General features: G+C 39.8%; 1 protein-coding gene across 1 annotated transcript in view; it reads left to right on the forward strand.

Moving 5' to 3' along the window:
- Positions 1-24,953, forward strand: part of samd12 (sterile alpha motif domain containing 12) — an 88,265-nt gene that overhangs the window by 24,590 nt on the left and 38,722 nt on the right. Inside the window, exons 2-3 of the mRNA XM_071204732.1 lie at positions 12,143-12,351; positions 22,584-22,713. Coding sequence (XP_071060833.1) covers positions 12,143-12,351; positions 22,584-22,713 — 339 coding nt within the window. The remainder of the gene's footprint in view (positions 1-12,142; positions 12,352-22,583; positions 22,714-24,953) is intronic.

Raw genomic sequence — 24,953 nt, forward strand, 5'->3', positions numbered from 1 at the left:
TCACCAAACAGGGCACAACAAAATATTCTGTACATGGTATTTTCATCAACCTTCATGACTTATGAGCATAAGGGAAATTAGACCCAGGGGAAGATATAAATATCTGTGAATTTTCCAGCCATTCATCGATCACTTCTCAGCCTTTTGTGCGCCTCTCTTCTCTGTCACAAAAGACGACCTTTGAGCCTTTTGTGAAATATTCTGCATCATTTGGCACCCCGTTGTGTGGAGTGCAGAAACTTGGCGGTGCGTCAGCTCCGGTCCCTGATGACCGCGAGGTTCTCAGGACTCTGATCTTGCTGACTGATTGAAGCTGCAGATCTGAGGCAGGTTGTGTCAGCGTGTGGGCTCAGATGGAGAAAGTCATTGTCAGGTGAAGACAGTTGTTACGAGGCATGATGTGTCAGGACTGCAGAGTTTATTCTTATAGCTTCTTTTAGGCTGCATGTTGTTTCAGACAATGATGCTTGAGGAAATGTGCACAAATGCTGTGTTAGTTGTGCTGTTTAAATGTAAGGCATGTCAAGTCGGGATGTCAAATCTCATTAAAAGTCTTGTGCACCACAATCGCAGTGCTTTACACTGTCTGAAAAGGAAATAACTTGTAGACCAAAACGAATAATTTGTAATTGTTCCATTGCATATGTTTGGAGGGATGGCTTCAGCAGAGCTTATTACAACACCACTAGTTATATCAGCACTTAAAGAAAAAACAATCTAGAAAGGTCCAATAAGCATAAAACGGCAACAAAACGGCAACATCTCTTCGGTTTAGTTTTTCGGTAAACTACAAAAAGGTCAGGTTTTTTTTTTTTTTAACATAAAAGCATTATTGACAAGTCAAGGTAGGTGTCCTGTAGTAATCACTATAGTCACTATACAGTATAGTAGTCTTTATAAAATTCATATATTGAGTGTTTCATCTGCCGTTTTTGAGATACTGGGATTCAAATGCCCGACTTGGAGGTCCAAAAGTTACAACAAAAGTAGAGTTTACTGTGTTGATGGTCAAAACCAAAAACATGGTTCAGCAGCAGAGAGGCACCCAGAATGAAAAGGGCAAAGACGAGCAAAAGGTCACGAATAACAAGTGATGCAGAAGGCTAGAATGTAAAAGCTGAGACACAGACAATCTGGCAGGCAAACAAAGGTTGAATCCAGATTTCTCACCTGCAGACTAATTGACTTAATAAGATAAATATTATGAAAACATGCTTCTTTCAATTTTATTTTTAATTTTATAGACATGATGGTTTAAAAGTGCACATACAAAATGTATCGACACGGTTAAAATGTCAAATAAGAGAGGTTTTATTCACTTACATGAATTGTTCAATACAAGTCTGGTTTGCATTAGCTGCCTTAAATTAGAAGCCTTATTAAAGAGAAATATCTCTGTTGTTCGATACAAATTGCCTCTATAAATACAACATTATTATGAACCATGTGAAAATAGACTTCTAGGAAGATGCAGATGGACCAAACACTTGTAGTCTCTTATGAGGTAGAATTTTGTTTTAGGGATAAGGGTTACTTTAAGCTAGTTAAATAGAAGAACATTGGCATCTTTTTTTTACTGTATTTACTGTGTTGTACCTGCACTGTAAAAACATGCATGTGACATCAAATAAATAACATTCAATTGTGACAGTAAGTCTGTAGTTGTTGTTGCAGTTAAAGTTAATAATGCAAACCTTGTATCAGGTTCAAAGTAACATTATCCTCAACATTCTACTTAATCTCCAATATTCCCTGTTGTTGGGCAGAATTAAGGCTTGTGTCTCTTATCAGAGGTCTATAAATGTTACTCGGCACTAAAATAAGACAATCTATTTTTGTTGTGCTTTTACTGTGTGCCTTTGAAGCCAGGCATGTTAAAAGCTTTATTCCGGGGAAACATGCTTCACAGTGAATATACAGTTATATTTAGCTCGTATGCGTTTGTGCTGTAAAGTGGGTCATTCCTCTCCCTCTTCTTCTTTCTGGCTCCATCTCACAAACAATTTCCCCCCCACCCTTTCTCATTTTCACTTTCCATACCTCTATACCACTTTTTTTCTCTTCATCCTCTTTTTTCAAATCCTCCCTCGCTCTCTGCAGCTGAGACATTTTCAAAGCTGAGCACATTTGCACGGGACCAACCAATCATGGCTGATCGAGCCTCGGGGTTTCAGAGAGCAGTCTGTGAAGTTTGAGCACAGTTAACTTCTGATAGGATGTCAGGGTGAATTAAGAGCCCCACGAGGAGTCTCTCTGGCTGGATAACTTGTTACATGACTTCACTTTGTAAGTTAGCAATGAAGTCAGTCCTCTGCGTCCCTACAGTAGACAAATGAGCTATCCTAATAAGCCTATAATACCAATAATTGTGTATATAACAATGTCAGAAGGTGTCGATTTAGGGTTTTAGGTAAGCATATCTTTTTACCACAGTCATCCCCTAATTGTGCAGTTTTTTTTCTAAGTGTCCTTTCTCAGTCAGTTCAGCCTGATGAGATTCTTCTGGCTATGCATGCAATAATGAGTGCACTTAAGCCAGTAATACTGAAAGGAACTTGACATGAATTCATCCAGATGTCATGTCTTGTTAGTAAGGGTTCATTACGTGTATATTACCAGGCTACGATTATGCAACTCCAGTATTCAACCCTTATTGGCCCAGACTAAAAGCTAAGCCTTTCCCGACTTATCCTCAGTATTTATTGTACCGGCATGACTCGTAAATTAACCCTTTGATTTACAGTAAAACTCGGCAAGAAAAATAATACGTGTATTTGGAAAAAATACATAAACTTCTCCTTTTGATTTACTAGAATACTAGATGTTTTACAATCATTTTAGAGTAATATAAAACTAAATCGTTTTGATTCCAGTCTCTAAAACGTGAACATGTACGATGTTGACGGTTGGTAAAGGGGAGGAAAATAAAGACATCAATTTGGCATCAATTAATTAAATTAGGGATTTATCTATTTTGTGATTACCCTTTTTTGACTAAACGGTTAATCGTTTATATATCAAATGCATGAGTTAAAAGGCCAAATGTCATTTGGCAATGTTGACAAAACAGGAGAATAATTTGTGTGATTCATTGCAATATTTGATCGGTCCTTCTTACTATGCCCATGCGAGACCCTTATATACAGTATACTGGCTACACAAGTCTTGTCAACCTGCTGACTAACAAAAACATTTTCCTCCGACTATTATGTACTTTTGGCCCAATAATGGAACATTTAGTGTCAACAAATGTAACATTCTGTGCTTTTAGCAACCACAGAGCTGACTCACTGATTCACTGCTGTGAACGATACCTGAGATCCGCAGAGTCAGAACTAAACATGGTAAAGCAGCGTTCAGTTATTATGCTCCAAATATCTGGAACAAACTCCCAGAAACCTGCAGGTCCGCTGCAACTCTGACTACTTTTAAATCCAGGCTTAAGACTTTTCTTTTTGCCGCTGCTTTTAATTGAACTATTCATATCTTAGACTGCACTGTAACTTTTATTCATGTATTTTTTCTTTTAATGTTTATTTTATTAGCTTTTCTTTTTAATGACTGATTTTAAATGCCATTTTCTTAATGTCTTTCATTTTTTGTAAAGCACTTTGAATTGCCTTGTGTTGAAAAGTGCTATATAAATAAACTTGCCTTGCCTTGCCTTGAGATCACCTGGGCCTCATGAATCAAACCGCAGAGCCTCGTGAATTTTAAAAGCCACAACTCTATTAATGACTCCTGGTTCCTTCAGGGTAACACACTGATGCCCTACTTATCTCAGTGTTTGAAACAGAGACACCTAAACCCTGTGAGGCTAGAAGAGGAATACCTAGTTCACTTACATCACCACACTCTCATTCCTCTAAAGGCAGAAACACCCATTCTATCTGGCACCTCAACTGCAGGTTGCTGCAACATGATGTTGAAGCACTGCCTAAACAAAGAAGCACTTGCATCTTACAGAGCCTTTCTCTTCGAGCACAACGTATTGTTAACCAGTTTAATTCTGTAGCTCCGCTTTTACACAAGGACTTTTCTCCGACAAAGACTATTGGTGAAGGTGCCATTGAGCAGCACAATTAAATCTTTATTGCTCCAATGAAGCTGTGCATAACAAGAAGGCGGTTAATGGCATATTTAGGTGTTAATAAAAAGCTTTAATGAAGTAAAAATACTAAATGTGCCCCTGTAGAGCTTATATAATAGAATTACCATCACAAAACATTTATTTTTAATTACTTTTAGGGCTTTGTATATGGTACATTTGTATAGCTTTTCAGAATAAAAGATGTTGTTTTACAAAATCGTTTTTTTCATTCAAGCAAATGTAACCATTTCTCCAATGTTAAATCTTCTTAACCAAAGCAGCTTTAAATCAGCTTTAGCCATAATAAGCTGTAACATAAGCAATATTCTGACAGGAATGATGTCATTGAGGTTTAATTTAGCAAGATTGTAAATGCCAGCTTTTGGCACACACTTTATAAACCTCATTGATATTCACATATACAGTAGCCTACTGTAAAAACATATTGAGTTTCATACCCAGCGTTAATCATACGAGTGGGGTCTTCTCCAAAGTGTGTGCTCTTTAGTGAATTAATCACAAGACCAGGGCTTGGAAAAAGAATCAGCATGAGAGAAGAGATCCTCTATACCGTACATCTTCCTCCTGAATTTAATCTCAAACCCTTCCTAACATCCCATACTGCAGGCGACGTCCTTCTCTCTGTCTCTCTACCCTTCAACGATATTCTAATTATTACTTTAGTAAGCGTGTAACAAGGATCTGACAATGTCTTCTGTCCTCAACTGATGGAGACACTCTTTCCTCAGGGTAACACCCTCTCCTCACCCATTCACACACTCTCAGCACATTTCTCTCCTCCTTTAGAGAGCAGGGGATGGACTCTTTTAACACCCCATGTAGATTTGGTAGGTTTGCTCACTTTTTGAAATCAGCTTATGTGAGAATCAGGCCGTGTTAGAAAGGCATTTCTACAGGCAGGGATGTGTTCAAGTTAGGGCTGCACGATATTGTAAAAAACTGACATTGCGATTTTCCCTCCCCTGCGATATTGCGATATGAAAACATACAGGAATTGAAGAAAAGACAGTTTTTTTTCCGCAAACCATCCTTTCTTGAACTTTATGCTATACAATTGGTATTTTTTTAACTGTATTTAACCGGATGAAGGATTTTAGTCACGGACGTCTGGATCTTAAGTTATCAGAGCAACAAGCTGAGCTAGCTCGGTTAGCAGCGCCGAACTGCCCTGGAGAAACACATGAAACTACTTTATTCAGTGTTTTTACCTTTAATCACCGGGTCCGTTTGCTTTGAAGATTTGATTGTGATTGGTGGTTTGCTGTGCATGCAGAGCCTGCATGTCACTCACTCAAGTGCCCCTGACATGAGAGCCGCGCAAGTTTTCCTTTTGTAGCCATCAGCAAAATAATTGTAACATGAAGTGTTTGAGTTAATTTGCCTACTTAATATTACAATCTGTGCTGTTGTATTTGCTGTAAAGTGTCTCTACTGTAGGCTATTTTTATTATATGTACAGCACTTTGGCTCGACCAAAAATCGTTTATAAATGTGCTATATAAATAAAACTTGATTTGATTTGAAGTCCTAAAAATTAAACGCTTTAAATCGCACGTCCACGCGATGTGAATATCGCGCATGCGCATATCGCGATTATCGTCACGACACGATATATTGTTCAGCCCTAGTTCAAGTGCATGTTAATCACTATGGATGCATGCACGAGTGTGTGCGAGCTGATTGGACGGAGATGACAGATGGAGGAAGCTGACCAGCTGAGAAATATGTGCCATTCATTCCCTGAACTGCGTCGTCATTTTCAGTGTTGGGGCGATTTTTTGATTCAGCTCCAAGCAACTGTTACCAGCTGAATAGATGACTGAAATGTCACTTTGTTCACATTCTGCCAGATTTGGTGCCAGACCACATCTTTAAATCCAAAAAGAGCGTCTGTTTGGCTCAGTTTGGTTAGGGGAGGAAAGAGCCCGTGTTCTTTCTGTCCTGTGTGCATGCCTATTAGAGGATTTTGAATGGTATGACCTTTTTTTCTAAACATGGAAGCAGGTAAAAGGTCTCATGGCTGCAGTGCAGAGTTGGTATACACTCCTGGGTCACACAGTTGATTCTATTCACAGACAATTCATTCTGCTGCGCTTTGAGAGTCAGCCAAAGAGAAACAGATCACGATGAGCCTGAGCGCCCACACAGAGCAAACTTCACTTTTTGATTATGGACCCATTACTGGTTTCACTTTGAACCACAGGCTCTGGGGTTAGCACACAGTTAGCACATGAAAACATCGTTTGGCTTTTTCCATTACCTTGGTTCCAAACGTGCATTTTTTCAGCTGAGTTTCTGCACATTTATGGGGAAGTAAGGAGAAACAAATAGCCCAAATAATTACATATTATTCCCCCCTTTACACTATTAAATATAGTAAGTGTTCAGTAAGAATACATCATTTTGACATCGAGTCATCTGACTTGCTGAACCCTCAGCTACATTTTGTAAGTATACATGTCGGGCTGCAACTGAGTTTGATGCGGTGATTAGGAAGTACACAGGTCCTTCAGAAATGTTTTGTCCTCAATGTAATCATTAACCTTTAATGACTTCAATCTGAATCTATGTTATTGGAATATTGACATGTATTCAGTTATATTTTCAGTCAATGATTTTGATTTGTTTGGTGTATTGTGGTAAGTGTTCAAAGGTTACTGTTTTTTCAGCACTGCTTGGCCGGTTAATGTTATTAAGGAACTTTTTCCTTGTATTTGATGAATTACTGCTGCCAGCTATACTACTATAGTTAGCATCATTTGGCTGGGTGTTCGGAAAAATGGCAAGTAAATCATTTAAAACAATATAAAATATACACCTCCTAAGCTTTTATGCTATCAGATCAGTTGGATGTGTATTTCCATGTTTGCAATTTAAAAAAAGTTTTGACTTAATCTTTTCATACAAACTAAATAAAAAATCAGGCGTGTATTTGAAAAGCTTCCACCAGCAACGATGTAGAGTTGTATTTTTAGGCCCCCATTTACCCTTTTAACATCTCAGCAGTGGCCAAATTAAAGTTTATTAAAACCTCCATATTCAATATTCTTTGTGTGGGAGCTTAGCACACAAAGTGTAATGTTGCAAGAGCTAAATGATTAAGCAGTGTATCCTGATTACATGCTCCTCTCTCAGAGACGTACACAATATTCTTGTGACTGGTTTTGTAATTGCTCCTTTTTCCAAAAACCCTGTATAGTAATTAAGAGACGGAGCCATAAGATTAATCCAATTCTTTATTCATCCTCTCCTCAGTAATGGGAATTCATTTGGCTGGACATGGATGCCGCTATTCTTAACATCTCCATTCATTTTCTCCCCTCATTCGCCCTCTGTTTTACTGATCTCATTGGGAGAATAAACCCCTTCCTCATCTATCTCTCTTCCCTCGCCATGCTTGCATGTCAGGGAGGAGAGAGGGAAGAATGTAATGGTGCTATTTATAGTAACTGTTTCCGTTTATAAAGAAAAAGCATTTTAGTATCCCACCCACCCGTTCTGTCCTTCCTCTCTGTGCCTCCACTTACTTTACCCCTATCATCATCTTCTCACCCATCCATCTTCCTCTCCCTCTGCTGGCGCCATTGTTTAGTTGCTATCGGCAGAGGATGTATAATTAATTTCTCCTCCGGAGTTCTTGCACACCAGTCATGAATTGAGTCAGGGTGAGGGGAAGGAGTGAGCTGGGAGGAGAGGAGGAATGAATAAAGAGGCAGGGAAAGGGAGCAACACTTCGTGCTGCGCATCTCAAGTTGGCTTTGTTTTAAACACAGCCAGCTCATGTTTATTATCTCCGTTTTACTGGGGGCGTCTCGGGACCTTGTTTTCTTATCAGAGATCAGAACAGACCAGGTCATCTCTGCTGTGTTTGTGATGTGGCTTTATAATGTTAATCACAAACCTTTTAGTCAGTTTCTTGGCATAGTTATAGTGTCATTGAAAACAATCTCTCATGGTGTGCTCATTCATTAAGGATATCCTTTCCAGCTCACTGAGAAAAAACAAGTAATATGACTCTGGCAGAATAAGTATTCAGACCTTATCCTGGAATAAAAGTACCAGTGGAACACTATGGAAACACCCTGCGAAGTAAAAGTACATTCACACCTTCAGCACAGTATAGCATTATATAAATGTACTTATGGTTTCTAAGTGAAAGTATTCACTATGTATAAAAAGGTAGAGGTAGGATAATGTGTCATCGTTTAATGAAATCGTGTTGTGATTAAATCATAATAGAGATTTCAGGATGCATACCGACTCAAATTTGTCAGAAACTCTGATGTAAAATTATACTTTTGTTTTTACATTGTTTTTTATATGTTGTCTCTTAATATATTTGAACATGTTTGCTTTTATTCTCTAGATTTTTCCTTAGCACTTATGTTCATAATTAAATGAGAAGAAATATTCAGTACATTTTTTGTCGTTCAGTTAATTAATTATATAATGAATGCAGTGTAGTAAAAAGTGCAATATTGGAGTAATAATAATTGAAGTGGAAGTATAGAGTACACTTGATAAGTAAAAGTACCTTAAAATTGTACTTAGGTCTAGAGATGTCCCGATCCGATCACGTGATCGGGGATCGGAGCCGATCACGTGATTTTCAAAAAATCGGGGATCGGGATTTTTTTTTTTTAAATGGATTTAATGTTACAAAACAAAAATCACCATGTGCACGTCTTAAAGTCATCCTGAGGACTTAGTTTTGGTTTAAAATGACACAACATCATGTATGTGTTGCTTTCTTTGGGCTTGTTTTCATAGACCTGGTTGCTTATTTCTCTGAAATCTGGCAACAGAGTGGGCGCAGTGTCTAATAGTAGCAGTAAGCTAACGAGAGGCTACGTTCAGCTGGTGACTCGGGAGTCGGGACAGAGAAAATGTCAGGAGTTTGGAAGTATTATAAAATTGAAAGCGAAGGCAGTGTAACAGCCAGATGCAATGTTTGCAAGGCAGAGGTTCCGCGTGGTGGAAAGAACAGAGCTACGTTCAACACAACCAATCTAATACGCTACCTGAGAAACAAACACCAACAACAACACGGCGAGTACACAGCGGCCACTCAGGTAACGGCACTGAAACAACCGACACTTTCAGAGGCTTTTAAAAGGAAAGAGAAACTGCCCCAGAACAGGGAAAAGGCCAACACAATAACAGCCAAGATAGCTGAATTCATCGCGTTGGATGACCAGCCGTTATCTGTTACCTTTTTTTTCTCTTAATGCATTGCATAAAGATCGGATCGGGAAAAATCGGTATCGGCAGATTGTCAAAATCAAATGATCGGAATCGGATCGGGAGCAAAAAAAGGTGATCGGGACATCCCTACTTAGGTCCAGTCCTTGAGCAAATGTCCACTGTTGTTTTTCTATTTGTTGGCATTCTGACAGTGTGTTGCTTGAGAGGCATAAATCCCATTATCTCCTCTGGGTGATCCACCAGAAAGCTGTGCACGGTGCAGTGCTCTCTGACACCGTCTATAACAAACACTTCCGTGTCCTCAGAATAATCAGTGGAAGTGTAGAGAAGAGAACATTTCCAATACCATCCTGACAGCAAGGTGTGATTTAGGGCCGTGGGGGAGGACGTTTCCCGGAGAGTTTTTGCTTTCCATAAATGCGGCTTGCGGTGCATTAGGTCACTGAATCATATACGGCTTTGATTCTGAAATGGCATGTCATGGAGGAGGGCAGGAGCACCTTCACTCCTGTCAAATAGATATCGGCACAGATGATGTTGTTGTCTTGTCCCAATCAAGGACATTGAGAGTTTTTCTCATTGCTTGATGACAGCGGCCTGAAAGAAGTAATTTGTGGTTTTCCAGGGTTTGTTTGGCTGTCATCTTTGCTTATTTGGGCAGTTATCCCATTTATTGGCTTTAGCGAATGCGTCAAACTTCACTTTTGTTTCTCGTTACAGACCATTTATGTCTTGCAATTTGTTCTCACTCTCTTTAGAGCATTCAGAAAAGCATATTTGGAATCGATCTCTACAGCTAGGATGGGAAATGTATTTTAGAAACATTTAACAGTAATATGTGTTGAACTTATCTTTGCCAACTTTGCCATCTTCCTCACTAGATTAAGCAATTTGGAGCCAGTGCTGCTTGCCAGTGCTGCTTGAAAAGATCTGGCAACCCTTGCCTGGGTTTTTTTGGTTAAATAATTACAGAAATCTACTACTCAAGCTTTAATCAGCAGCAGCCTTCAGGTGTGATCAGAAGTGTCTTTGGCTCTCATTCCTCATAAATGAGTGATCGACCTGTATGTTTTTGGAACAAGTACAGTAAGCAGATTGTATGATGTCAAACAGCATATTTCTATCACTTGTATTTGTCACTGCTAGCTGTCACTTCTGCGCCCACAATCTTGATGAGACTAAAATAGAGCCTGAGCCTGATGCCTCCTTCGAAAACAACACTTAACTTAAAATAATCACTTGATGGCGGAAATGGCAAAGTAATGGCATACAACTTTACAAGGAGAAATGTCTGCCCTGCCGATATGTGACGTTAGTCCTTCATCTCCTAAAATCTCCAGTCTAACACACAGCCTTCACTGGAGCACAATCATCCTCACCTTGAGAACTGATTTGGTGGTTTTAGAGGATGTATCTACAGTATTCAATTCATCTGCCAGAGATCAGAACTCGACTGAAAATGTGTCCGGAAAAGCTAGGCTAACATTTATTTAGAGCTGTAAAATGGTTGATCTCTCATCAAGGCCCAACTTTTTATCTGCAATTGTGTTTTTATTCCAGTAAAACACAGCAGTGATCAATTTCACTGTCTATTGTACATGCTTAATAATCAATCATTTGTTTCAATGACTGAAACAGTTCTGTCTCTTGGGTTGTCAATGGTTAAGTTTAACATCCACAACATATCTACACACATAGTGCATTTAATTGTTGATGCTTTGTAAAGCCATTGTTCTGTAAAATCCATCCCAATTCCATAATTCTGGGTTTGGAATAAACCTAATGTTTAAAACGGTATGCAAACTAAATTCACTTGATTTTTGAAGGTGCCATGTTATTGACAAACTGCACAACAGGAATAGAGTGACTCCTCACATCTGGAATTCTAGAGAGTAGTGAGACAGCCCCATAAGTATCAATAAAAGCACACTTTTGGAAAACAGCTTAGCTTTCTCTTTGTTAAAAGCAAGACCACATAGCTTGTGCTGAAGAGCAGCCTTGAAGGAAAGAAAGGATGAGGATGAATGATGAATACTTTACAGTAGCAGAGCAGAGGAAAGTAAAAAAAGCCAGCGAACTGACATAGATACTACTATCTTAGGTCTGCGAGCAATAGCTAACGTGAACAGCCAGTAGCTACTGGAAACACCAAAGTAAGACTAAAGCAGTACAACTCCTGAGTGTATTTCATAAAATAATAGTTTTTTGTCTCATTAAGTCAACGCTTTATGTTACCAGAAGAATTTTGAAAACAAAAACATTTGCCTAAAGTTTCAATATTTGAATTTGGCAGAATGCTTCACACTTTAAATGAGTATCTATTAGAACAGGACTTATCTTTATTTTGTTGGTGTGATTTGATGGCAAGTACATTGCTTTCTTGTGTATTAGCTGCAAAGACGGTATACTATTTTACAGTCTCTTTATGGTCTAAGTATATAATCTTGCATTGAAACCATAGACTGTATTTATAGATTGAAACTCTACTTCATGTATCACTATCTGCCACCATCCAGTGGACTTTTAACCGTACAGCACTCAATGTGGGAGGACCTGTTGTGATTTAGCATCCTCTCAGATGGTAATATAATCAGTAGAGTTTGGACATTATGTAATATAGCAGCTGGAAGTCACCTTAAATAATAAATCCTATTGCAGTGTATTTTGGATACTATTAAGCAGGTCATATAGTGATGGAGTGGTTGCCAAAAATACTAAAACGTATTTATATTAAGCAGGTCCACAATGAAATACAACTTTAATCCATGACAGTAAATATAACCTTAGTCGTAGCTCATTCCTTTTTTCCCCCTCTTGCCCACACAGCTGTTCACTGCAACCTGAGCCAGAATGGCATTGACCACCAGATGTGCCCGGAGGACATGACGTCACAGCCGGAGGAAGAGGAGGAGTCGGTGGACGCAGGGTCTCTGCTGCTTGACGACGACAGCCCGAGCTACCAGGACGTCAGCCCCCTCATGTACCAGCGCCGCGCGCCGCCACAGCGCTCCGTCTCCGAGTCTGAGCTGTCACGGGTAAGTGGCGTTACGAGAGATAGTTTCCGAGAAAATCCCTGGTGTATACCTAATTTGACTATAGTCTCTATTTTGGTTTCACTGTATGTTTGTAGAACATTAAGAGGGATGTGAATAGGGATTGAGCAACCCAGCAGTATAAAGTAGTTAGTCCCACCAGATGCAAAACAAATCATTCATGCAATAAAAAGTTAACTTCTTTTTCGTTCTTCCTTTTATTTTGTTAACAACATATTTTCTCCCATAACACAGCACTTTTGGCACCTACCGGTAAGGCCAGAACCCAACCGAACTGTGATCTGTGAACAGACAGACTTGAACTATGATGCAGTGAGCATTGTCATTGTATGTTCCAGTAGTGCTGATGTTCACATTTAGTTCAAAACACAGCTTATCGTTTACCTCGTACCCTGACACTTTCCATATCAGAAAATTCACAACATATTTCGATATTTTGAGGGTTCTGCTTGCGCTGTGCTGTTAATTTCCTTTCCTTGGTACTAAATTGATTGTATGTGTGATCAAATGACAGTCAAACATCCTGCTTGCTACTCAAAACAAATCAACCACCCTCTTAATAATATTCCCCCTTGTTCCACACATCTACCCCTTCAGCACACACACATATTTTAACAGAGAATAACACAGCAAAGACTCTTCCTCTGTGTTTCTGATAATAGATCAGAGCATCCATCATCAGCAATGCAGAATAAATGTCTTACTTCCCCTCCAGAAATAGGCCGTGTGGTTAGGACTCTAGGAGGATATGTGAGGAATCGCTTCTTCCGCATGCACGGCACGCACACACACACAAACTCTTTTCTCTGTGTGGAATCTGTGATAATCAGCTGTCAATCAAAGCAGTCAGACATAGTCCTCTGTGTATTCCCCGCGTGGACTTTTGGAAATACCAGACGGACAGCAAGGCCTCGATTCAATTAGTGCACACAATCACACACACACGCTTTGTATTGTGCTTTGACTGTAAATTATTTCAGAGTTTCCGAGTAGCTGTAACATTTATCCATGCTTCGTAGTCTTTGCAGGTATCATCATGTCATTTGATGTCATAGCATCGTTCCTATTATAGCTGAGTTGCATTATAAACCTGGAGGAGGGACTGCATTGTTATCATTTACCTGACTAAGCTCTTTGTCTCATTTTGGTGTCTCTTGATTCCACATAAGAATAAGTGTTTCTCTTTGGGGGAAACTACATAAAGACTATTGGTACATACAGTAGAATGGCAATATATTTTAACACAGCCAGGGGCCACATATTATTTATAAATATTTAAGATATATAGGAGGTTTGCAGCTTTTTAGAACTTTATAGTTAACAACTAAAGTCCATGTGTAACTGTGAGAGTGTCTACAGCTTTACTTATGTCACGTATTTCCAAGTTTAAAGGAATATGTGGGCTCTGTGTAAACTAAAATACTAACACACACCCCACAGAATGGGTTCATGAAGAGCATACAGTAAGAACCTATTATGGTATATTTAGCACTGAACACATATGTAAATATAATAAACCCAGACCTGAGTATGTACTAAGAAAATCATACTTTAGGTAATTTCAGGTAAATCACATCAGCAGTGATCATTTCTAAAACAACATTTGATTAAAGCTGAATCTGTGCACGCACGGCTGGGTTTGTAATGGAGCCAAGGCTCAGCGATAGCTTCAACACGAGGCATAAATCAGCCTTTTAGACTCGCTGGATGGCTGTAACATCCATAGCAAATCATCTCATCTCAGTACTAATCAATATCAGACCCAAGGTGAATATATCTTGTTTGGTGTTAACACACTCGGAAATGCTTTATGGACCCTGGCAAATCCCAAGGTCAGGACTGTGAAGGGGTCTTGTGCACTTTCTTTGATGTGCCTGGGTGAAGTTGAGGCTCCTTACGAGGGGGATTATTAATTCACCCAGCATAGCATGTTATTCTCCTACAGCCGTCATCAGCTCTCTGTCACATACACAGAGATGTATCTCATTTTCATCCCTATTCCTGTATGTAACAGATTGATTAATACAGGGAATTTTAATCGAGAGAGAGAGAGAGAGAGAGAGAGAGAGAGAGAGAGAGAGAGAGAGAGAGAGAGAGAGAGAGAGAGAGAGAGAGAGAGAGAGAGAGAGAGAGAGAGAGAGAGAGAGAGAGAGAGAGAGAGAGAGAGAGAGAAAATATATATATGCCAGAGCTGTTAATTAGCTGTGCGGTTAAGATAGGGCCGACGACACTGGGCTCCGTGTCTCACTCAGCCATTCACTCAGTCAACATGACGCTAATGGCATCAGCCCTCCTCCTCCTCAGCGCTTTTCTGTCCTGTCACACTTTAAAAACGAAGTTGTTGCAGTGTACAGTTCGGACACTAGAGGGTAGCATGTGACAGTGGATCCTGCAGATGTTAAGTGAGCAAGTTCAATATGCAGGCAGGGGAAGGACCCCAGTCTAATGCAACCATTGCTGTTTATTGCTGGTGTCTTAAAAAAATGCTTCAAATAAACAGAAAAGCGTGCAGATTTTATGTGCAATGAATTCATGGACTGACAAGTGAGAGGAAGGTTTATACAAGAGGATAACCTCCATATTTCTAAACAGGATATAAACATTACATATACATAAAGCACGATAGTGTAATGTTTGATGTGTTTGTCATTGTAGTCCTTAACACGTTTAACTTTATTGCTCTATCTATAACTAAATTATGACTATGTTTTGATGCAGTTTTTACAGCAATTTACTGGTCTGGGAACCCTCTCCCTTTTACAGCTTCTATCAAAGAAAACTTGTTATTAGCTGATTATCTAAGAACATCAAAATGTTGCTTTAGTCCAATTTTCTATTGGGGGTATTGGGTTTATGACTGCTCCAAAGTCTAGCTGTATACAAGTTGAAATTGTGTGGAATTATCCCCAGTTCCTGATGAAGTTAACACACAACGTATACACAAGGGCTGCTGCATTTTGATTTAAATAATAGACATCATCGAATCCATCCAAATGTATTAATAAGCAGATATGTCGTACAATCATAACATGAGGTGCATTAATTACATCATTCTGAGTAAAACTATAGAGAATATAGACATTAAAATGGGATTTATAAACAGGCACTTTGGGGCCAGCCTGTCCAGAGGCATTATGCTTGTTTCCCTTATATTCATATGTAATATTAACAACATCAAGTTGACTAATTGCCTCATAAAAGACCTTTCCCCTGGATCTGAAGATTATATTACATCATGTAAGTAGAAACTGAGCTTGTCGCCTTTTTCTGATATTCTTTTAAAGTCTGACATCTTGGGTTTTGTTTTTCAAAACATGATTAGACAATGAATCTGGATTGCAATGTTTTGCACAAAGCCCCGTTTCAACCAACAAACAATATTCCTCCTAATGAACGCTGCCAGACAGCTGTAATGGTTCTGAACAACAGTAACAGCTCCTGCGCTGTCAAAGAGCGATTGAACATTTGTTTTGCCCTTGTACGCATTTGCTCAATAAGTGAACACTGCCCACTTCTTTTGTCTGGGGAAATAACCAGGGCTGAGGTTGAGTTGTTATTTTTGTGTAAGTAAAACAAAAAAACGGTGAAAGCTACGTGACATGTAAGGTCATGACAGGTCTCTGTGGCAAGTTAAATACAAAACACAGAACAATGTCATTATGAGGGACATTTCTGCTGTAGTTAACATTTTTAATTGAGTGTAAAGCCATTTGACCCTGCAATCAGCCCAACAATATTGGAGCCGGAATGAAGGGATGTGGGGGGTGGGGGATGAGGCTCTCCTAAGAAACAAATACCGCTGTATTCAACACAACTGCCAAATTCCCTCTATCGCACAGTGTTTGTCGCTAGAGTGCCTTTCAGCGCTCATAATCCCCAGCTCCTTTTTCTATTCCAACAGTGTCTCCACAAAGAAGGCCATGTGATTGCCTCTTGATTAATTTAGCCGAGTACATTCATATTGGATCTTTAAATGCTTATCAGTGTTAGCACGATTACATGCTTCATTATGGAAGTAATGGTTTTCCACTGTGGTCCCTAATGTCTGGATATTCATTCCACATTCTTGGTTCATGTTTGGGCCGCACGGTTTCCCCCCCCAAAGGCTTTATTCATCGCCTTTTAATTTCAGAGGTTGTCCTTGCTCTGTTGCTAAGGTAACATGAAGAATACTCTGTACTGGGTTTTCAGTTATCAATTAAAAGCCAAAGACAGCAACTCGCTGAATACACTGAAAGTTGGCAATCGGATGGTTGGTGTGTGTACATTACTTTTTATTTTCCAGATGGTCGACTGGGCTTCACATGTGGATATATATTTATATATGTGTGTGCCCGTTCCCAGACGTATCCCACTTAGAAATAAAGCAGGCTTCTCCTCTCACCCCTGTGCTGTCACTCAAACTCTAATTGGCCCTCCCGTCTCTTGAACACTGCTCTTTGAGCATGATTCCTGTTTTCTCCTCTCTGCTGTTTCCTCTCCGCCCTTTGGCTCTGTTTGCTGCCTGGCAGGCAGGAAGGCTCCGGCTCACCTATTGTACCCGGCCCCGGGAACACAGCTATGGGCTAAATCAGTGCAGAATGTAAAACACAGATGGCCATTGACTCACAAATGTGTTCATGGAAAATGAGAGTCTCCCGTGTCAAATTATGTCGAGTCCATTCTGGAGGTTTTTTTCTTTCTGCTCTCCTTATTCCCTTTGCTTCATTTCTTAGTCAAGCCACCCTCAACATCCCAGCATCCTCTGCTTTCTCTCCTGCTACTTCAACTCTCCCAAACTCCCCTTTTCCTCGCATGCTTTAAACACACACACTCTTCTTGTACTTTCTCTCCATCCAGGCCTCCTCCTGTCGCCCCAGGCTCGTAGTTAGGCTCAATTAGCATTACGTTGAGATGTGTTTAATGGTTAATGCGGCTTCTACATGCAACACCATTCCCTCCACTTCCCGCAGATTCATCTATCCACACATCAAGAACTGCGGCTTCACCTACCTGCTCGCCTTGACTGTCTGTCACTTCTCCTACCTGCAGGGGATGTAGACCGCATGCCAAAACCAGCTTGTACATCTCCCCCAATTTCTCTTTCTCTCTGGGGCGCTAGATATAGAGTGAGTGGGAAGGAGCTGTGGAAAGTCACAGAGGAGGAGAGGCTGAAGTAGTGTCATATAATAAGAAACAGGTGAGATAGACGGAGATAGGGGAGATGCGAGATGCAGTATGTAAGCAGAGGAAGTGAGAAAGACAATGTGATATATCTGACAGGGACTGGGCGAGATTGAATACAGCGGAAGATATGAGGGATGGGGGGTGAGAGCTTGAATGAGAGGAAATGCTGCCAGTATCTGTTATTCTGCTCTCTTCTGGGTGGAGAAGAGAAGGCTTTCCATTGCTATGCCACACCAGAGAGCATGCTGGAGTAGATGGGAGTGTATGTGAAATTGTAATCACCTCTCTCCGTTTGTAATTTCAGGAGCCCCTCAATCAGAATCAAAAGCACAGCCAGCACTTTCAAGAGCGGTCCATTTGGCAGGTTACTGCTCCGCCCGCTGTTGAAGTATTTAAACTATCTCACAACCAGAGTACAGTGCAATACAGATATGTGCATGTACATGTGGTTAAATATGTAAATTGTAATCCCTGTACATTTTTCTGTATGATGTCCTTTTGTTGTTTATGTTTTATGTCTTCTTGTGGAACCTACTGCTGCAGGTCTCCCTTGAAAAAGAGATCATTGATCTCAATGGGATTTTACCTGGATAAATAAAGGTTTTGAATTGAATTGAATTGTGCATGTCAATTAGAGCTGGGCAATATATTAATAGTATATCGATACCATGCTATGAGACTAGATATCTCCTTAGATTTTTTATATCGTATTGTAACAGGAGACTGAAGTACTTTTTAATTATGAATCTTTACCCACATTTGCCCAATATACTAATGATTATTAATCAAAACCACAAATAGTGAACACTACAATACTACTATATTTATATTGATTTATTTGATTAAAACAAATTGTATATAATTCATACCCCCCAGCCCTAATGTGCGTATGTGAGCATTATATTGCATAAATGTTTAATACAATATATGAAGTGACCTATTTTTTTGCAGATTAAACCTTCATTTTGCACAAAGTGGTTACAACCACATTACTGGCGTGTGTGCCAATAGGGGTGCTGTAGAGCAATACTTGAATTAGCTTGGATGGTTTGGATTTTGATCTCTACCAAAGCACTTATCAAGCCTGGATTGACAGCTCCAATGTTGATTTAAAACCTGTATGTCAACTTGAAATGGTAGTGATTCATAATGTCAGAAAGTTGGTGGTGTTTTATTCCCACTCTACATTCTAGCTACTTGAATTTGAGCACTTGGTGGCTTTCTCTGATTTGTTCAACTTTAACCTGACCTTTTATTTATTTTTGGACTGCTGTTCAAAACTATTTAAAGAGTCACCTCAGTTTCTAGGAAATCGTGTTGGATATATCAAGAAAACAAACCACACATTATTTGTTAAGCTAGCAGTCTACTGGATGTGGCCTCCTCTGTTTTAGGCAAAGCTATTGTATTGTCTTATTTGTATGGTGTTTTTGCTTAGTTAATTTCCACAATTGTAACGAAAAAATTAATATGTGTGGTATGTGCTGTTAAAGGTAGCACTATATCATTAAAAGCCACTATACATAATGCATCTTTCAAAAATATTCATACTGTTTCAGAGAAGGAAACATTATTCAACATGCTTGACAGGCCGGGTACAATGCAAAGCTCCCCAGTCTCTGTGGCAGACACTGTAAAGCAGAATCTAGCAGAAAAATCTCTCTCACAATAGACATACACATAAAACGGATCTTATTTACATTTGGATGACTGCTTAAAGGTGGGGTAGGTAATTCACTTCAGATACACTTTTTGTTATATTCCATGGAATGCTCTTAACATCCCGATAGCAATGAATACATGAGATGCTTTGACAATGAATACATTAAAAAATGTCATCTGTGGAAGCCGTGGCTCTGTAAAAAGCACGACCAATCATCGGCCCGGCTAAAGTAACTGGATGGCCTACCTGCCCGTCAGCCTTCCATCTCGTGCACAAACTTATCTCGTGCCCTCATTGGTCACGTGCGGATTCGTGTGTGTTGGAGGAGGGGCTCTGTAAGGAAGTTTGAAGGAAGGGGCAGATTTTTTTCGGCTGCGTAGTTTCAAATTCTAGTGCACTCGAGCTGGTTTCTCCATTCTTACCTACCCTACCTTTTAATAGAGAATTAAATAAATAAATACAAAATCTTCCCAGACATCAAAAGTTCCTTTTTTCTCGTTATGTGAAGTAACACTGCCTTACTCTTGTTGTCAACATTTTTAAAGGACAAGGTGAATACATGGTGTGGTGTGGCTTAACACAACATACCAGATTAATAACAGTCTCTGCTCAGCTTGAGATTGACATATGCGTCTTCTTTTTACTTTAAAAGATGAATACTTTATTGATCCTTTCTGGAAAATGTCACACAGCAGCCGACGAAATCAGTCAGGTGGAAGGTGTCACATGACTGCACTACGACCCATGAGTGCAACAACGAGGGTGAGCAGTATTTCATTAGACAATGCATTGCACTGCAGTCCTGACATCTCATCGTCTGACCAATATGTGGAAGTGGTATTCCACCAACAATAACCCCCAGGCTTTAATAATACATGTTCATACACAGTGTGAGAAAAAGTTTTTAGAGAGTACTTGTCCATGGACAAGTGAGTTTGGCAATTTACTTGTCCGAATACATTCTTCACTTGTCCAGAATGGACAAAAATTGGGGCCACTGGAATCTTCTTCTTCGTCATCGTATTTTACACTTTCCCACGGTTTTTACAACACCGCTAACGTAAGTGAGCGGTAAGATGTTACTGCATCACACATAGGGATGGGTATCGTTTGGATTTTAACGATTCCGGTTCTGCTTTTCGATTCCGGTTATTTTCGGTTCTCGATTCCGGTTCTTTGAGAGGGTAAATAAGTCCCATGACAAACTGGGAGAAAAATATATTTATGAAAACATTAAGTCAAATCTGTATTCCTATTTACAAATCACTTCATACTGTTGAATTTCTTACGGTTATTGAATACAATTATATAAAAATAATCTCTGCATTATTTAGTTAGTTCTAAGTGGTGCAGTTTAAGAATGTACAATTGGCCCAGTCTCCTCTGATGTTACACTGCAACCTGCCTGTGAGACAGAGTCCAACCACACATCTCCAACACATAGGCCTAATAATAATAATAATAATAATAATAATAATAATAAATTATTATTATCTCAAAAAGAGAGATGCTAACAAATAATCTAGGAAGTTTAACCACTTGGATTAAACCGGAGGTGACAAGTCTCGGTGTCATCCTGGACTCAGATTTGAACTTTAACGCCCATTTAAACAAAGTGACCAAAATAGCTTTCTTTCATCTCAGAAACATAGCGAAGTTAAGACCATTCATAAATCACAATGATGCAGAGAAGATAATTCATGCTTTTATATCTAGCCGACTGCAATGCACTATTCACTGGTCTCCCCAAGAAAGCTAGACTCCAGCTCATTCAAAACTCTGCAGCTAGACTACTGACGAATACCAAAAGGAGGGAACACGTTAGTCCTGTCTCAGCTACTCTACACTGGCTTCCTGTAACTTTCAGAACTGATTTGAAGGTGCTTCTCCTTACATACAAAGCTCTAAATGGACAAGGACCCAGCTACATTGCTGACTCTCTAATAAACTACACACCCGCCAGAACACTGCGATCATCAGATGCAGGTCTATTAGAGGTCACCAGAAAGAGTCATAAGAAGATCGGTGATGCAGCCTTTGTAAACCACGTTACCCAACAATATTAGGGAAGCCAATACATTAGGCATTTTTAAAAGGCAGCTTAAAACCTATCTCTTTACCAAAGCATTTTTACACTATTATACTGCACTATTCCCTGTGATTGACATTGCACTATTTCTCTATGTTTTATTCCCCATGTTTTTATTTTTAATTATTTTATCCCACTTTTTGCTCTTGCTGCTTGTTTTACACTGATTTGATGTCTTGTTTTTTACTGATGTAAAGCACTTTGAACTGCAATCCCCTGCATGAAAGGTGCTATAGAAATAAAGTTATTATTATTATTATTATTATATTTATAGCCTATAGGCCTAGCGCTTTTCTACAACTCAAAGCGCATACACATGTCCTGCAATACACATGCTGCAGCTGCCCAGCTAATCACTGTTTGTAAAAGTAAATAAATAGTATTCTCATTTCAATAATGTACTTTCTATACCCTGCTTCATAAACAATACTAACATGACATCCCTGTGCTCCTCCGAGTCTGGGGGTCCGGGGATGTGAGGACAGCGCGAGGACAGACAGGGAGGCTGCTTCACTTCATAAAGGAAATGGCGGTCAATATTAACGACACAGGAGCTAAAACGCTTAATAACCTTCATTACGTGTTAGAAAGAACATAAGAAAGTTTGACAACGATGAGGCTGTTAAACGGGCAGCGGATCCGCTGTGTGTAGAAAGAGAGAGATAGAGAGACGCTGAGCTGCAACGTGCAGCGATCAGCTGATACGGAGCATAGAAAGAGAGAGCTGCGGTCCGCGGGGCTCCGCCTCCTGTCCTCACAACTCTTATTAATCCCGGTACCGGACAATTGTTATTTGTTCCTACTCGAAACCGAATTTTGCTTCCCAACCCTGCCACTGTGCTACACTTCCCACCCCGCTCCGCCCCGCCCCCGTCTAACTGTACAGAAAACGGCGAGATGCATTTCCTTATGAATCGACAAGCAGAACCGAAACTAACATTTCTAAACGAACAATGGCGGACACAGACAATTTGCGAATGAGTTCTGCCTTTTGTAAACTGAATTTATCAATAATTTGTCAATAAATCGGGGCGAAAAACGTCACTTGTCCACCGGACAAGTCAATTAAAAGATCTACTTGTCCGATATTGTAAATAACACGTCCCGGACGGTGGGACGTGTACTTTTTCGCACACTGATACATAAGGATATCTAAAATATAACAACGGAGAGACAGCTAGCTAAAAAATAAAGGGCACTCATACGACTGCTGCACAAAGCTGATTCAAAACCAAAATATAAGCAGTATAACAGATGATGGAAGGTTTTTAAATGTTATTTTTGTGTGTTTCTCAGCCAGGATATGTGAAGCTCTCTAAGCCGGTGGCCCTGTGGACCCAGCAGGACGTGTGCAAATGGCTGAAGAAACACTGTCCCAACCAGCACCAGATCTACAGCGACTCCTTCAAACAGCACGATATCACAGGTACTGTTTCACACTTTCACTGACCTGTACGGCGTCTCTTATGGAGGTCGTCCAAAAATAATTTATTCTGCAGTTTAACTGTAGACAACAACGCAAGGTTTTTTCTAGCTGTTGCTAGGTGATTAGTGTTTAATGATTATACTTATATTGTTGGAAAATATATGACAAACAAATCAACAACCATTTATGATGAGGGTTGAACCTCTATTTTTATCATATGCAGTTATTAGCTCCTTTTAGTGCACAACTGAAGCATTTAAAGGTTTTCTATTATGCTATTTTTAGGCATATATTATGGGCATATTATTATATAAAAAAACATGTTTATGATGTGTTTTGCTCAAAATACCAAACAGATCATGCATTTTAGGCGTCCCTAATATTCCTCTATTTCAGGCCTGTTAGAGAACTGCAGGTTCGGGGTCCTTGGCGTGAAAAAAAAGAGGAGGGGGAGTTAATGCCTGCTCAGAATTCTACCGGAGATTCAGCTAAATGCTCCCGTGATTAAACACCATCATGTTCAAAACCACATCAAGGATTATTACTGAAACAATATGGAGCTCAAATGCTTTTTCTCTTGCTGGTTTACCACAAGGTGAGTTCCTTTTTTTATTTCCTGCTTTATGACACATGCTCTCTCCAGTACAGGTTAGCTCTGAATGTTAGCGATGCTTGCTAATGTAAACAAAGACCATATGACGTCCAAAACAGTCTGGCATTGTTTCTGATAGCAACGTTTCTGATAGGGCCGTAGGTCCACATTTCCGATATTACGTCATATCGGACCCAAATCTGGATCAGCTCCGTTGCAGCCCCGTTTTTAAATATTTGGGTACGGAGGAAAAAGAGAGGGTTTTGTTTTCTGACAATGTACGAGTTCCCTGACACACCGGGGAAACATATGTATGTATAAAAGACATACAAAAGTGCATTTTGCATGATAGGTCCCCTTTAAGTTGCCGTGGAGACTCATCTCTGCCTTAGATCTTAGCTTTTCACTTGTCATCTTGATGAAGCCAGATCTCATCCATAACATCCAGGTGCGCTCAGCTCCCACTGTCTGCCGCCTGCAGCCGTGCCACCCGGCCTCCAGTCTGTCCGTCCCCACCCGCTCACTGTCGGCGTCACCCCCGACAACCGTTTGTCACGTCAATCATTTCCCTAACGAGGCTCCTCAAGGTCACCCCGGTGCTAACGACACTCCGGTCCGCATGGTAACAGACGAACGTTAATTGCCTCGCACTCGGAGCAAGACCGATCACATTAATATGTTTATTTGTCGGGTTTGGAGGACCTCCTCGACTCACTGGCTGGCTGGCAGGATGAATTGCTCGGCGGTCACGATGAGCAGCGTAATGACTTCTGCTCTCATTTTCCTTGGTGATGCATTTTGACTTTTATACGGTTGCATGGAGGGTTTTGAGATTTAGCGTCCCCTGTTAAATGGTCTGAAAATATGGATCTTACTGCTTTTCAGTTCAACTTGCAGATATATCTCATCAGGTCCAGGAGATAACCCACAGTTCATTGCACACTTAGTGAACCGCTGCTACATTTTCAATCTATCTTCAAGTGGGATCCTTTTGGAAAACTTTTCTCTCTTATTCATGGTACAGTAGAACAATTGCTGTCATGACTTAGTACTTTACGTTTTTTAATATTTAATAATTTGGGTCTTATGCAATATTAATTATTCACAGTAATAATTCTCTCATCACACCCTTGCAGTGTTTGTTGCACACAAGATAAATCGTGTCAAGTGCAGTCATCCAGTTCTTCAGTTAGTAGAACATTTCTCTAGGGATCTATATCTAATTATGGCATATTAATCTAACTTTAAGATTAAATGCCTCAGTGTTCCTAAACAAGCCCAATGCTTTCAGTTATAATCTGTAAATAAATTATATTTTCTCATATTACTCTTTCAGTGATTAAAACATTAGAATGGTGTATTAACTTAATGATCTGTGTTTGTAATGATTTTGACAAGATAATATAAGAGAGGAGAGAGTTAACAACATATTCATGCACATACAGTGCTCACACACACATGCTTTCCTACTGGCACAATTAAGAGATAATGACATGCGCGAAACCTGCAAGTAATTCAGTTTGTCTTCACGTCGAGCATTAATTAACGGAACCCAATTAAAACAGGCCAAGCCACACCAATTGGGCTCACAAGGCAATTTGCATCCCAATCAATCTTTTCAATATTATGCAGATATTTTTTTTCCTGC

This window comes from Pseudochaenichthys georgianus, chromosome 11 (assembly GCF_902827115.2).
Source record: "Pseudochaenichthys georgianus chromosome 11, fPseGeo1.2, whole genome shotgun sequence".
NCBI lineage: Eukaryota > Metazoa > Chordata > Actinopteri > Perciformes > Channichthyidae > Pseudochaenichthys > Pseudochaenichthys georgianus.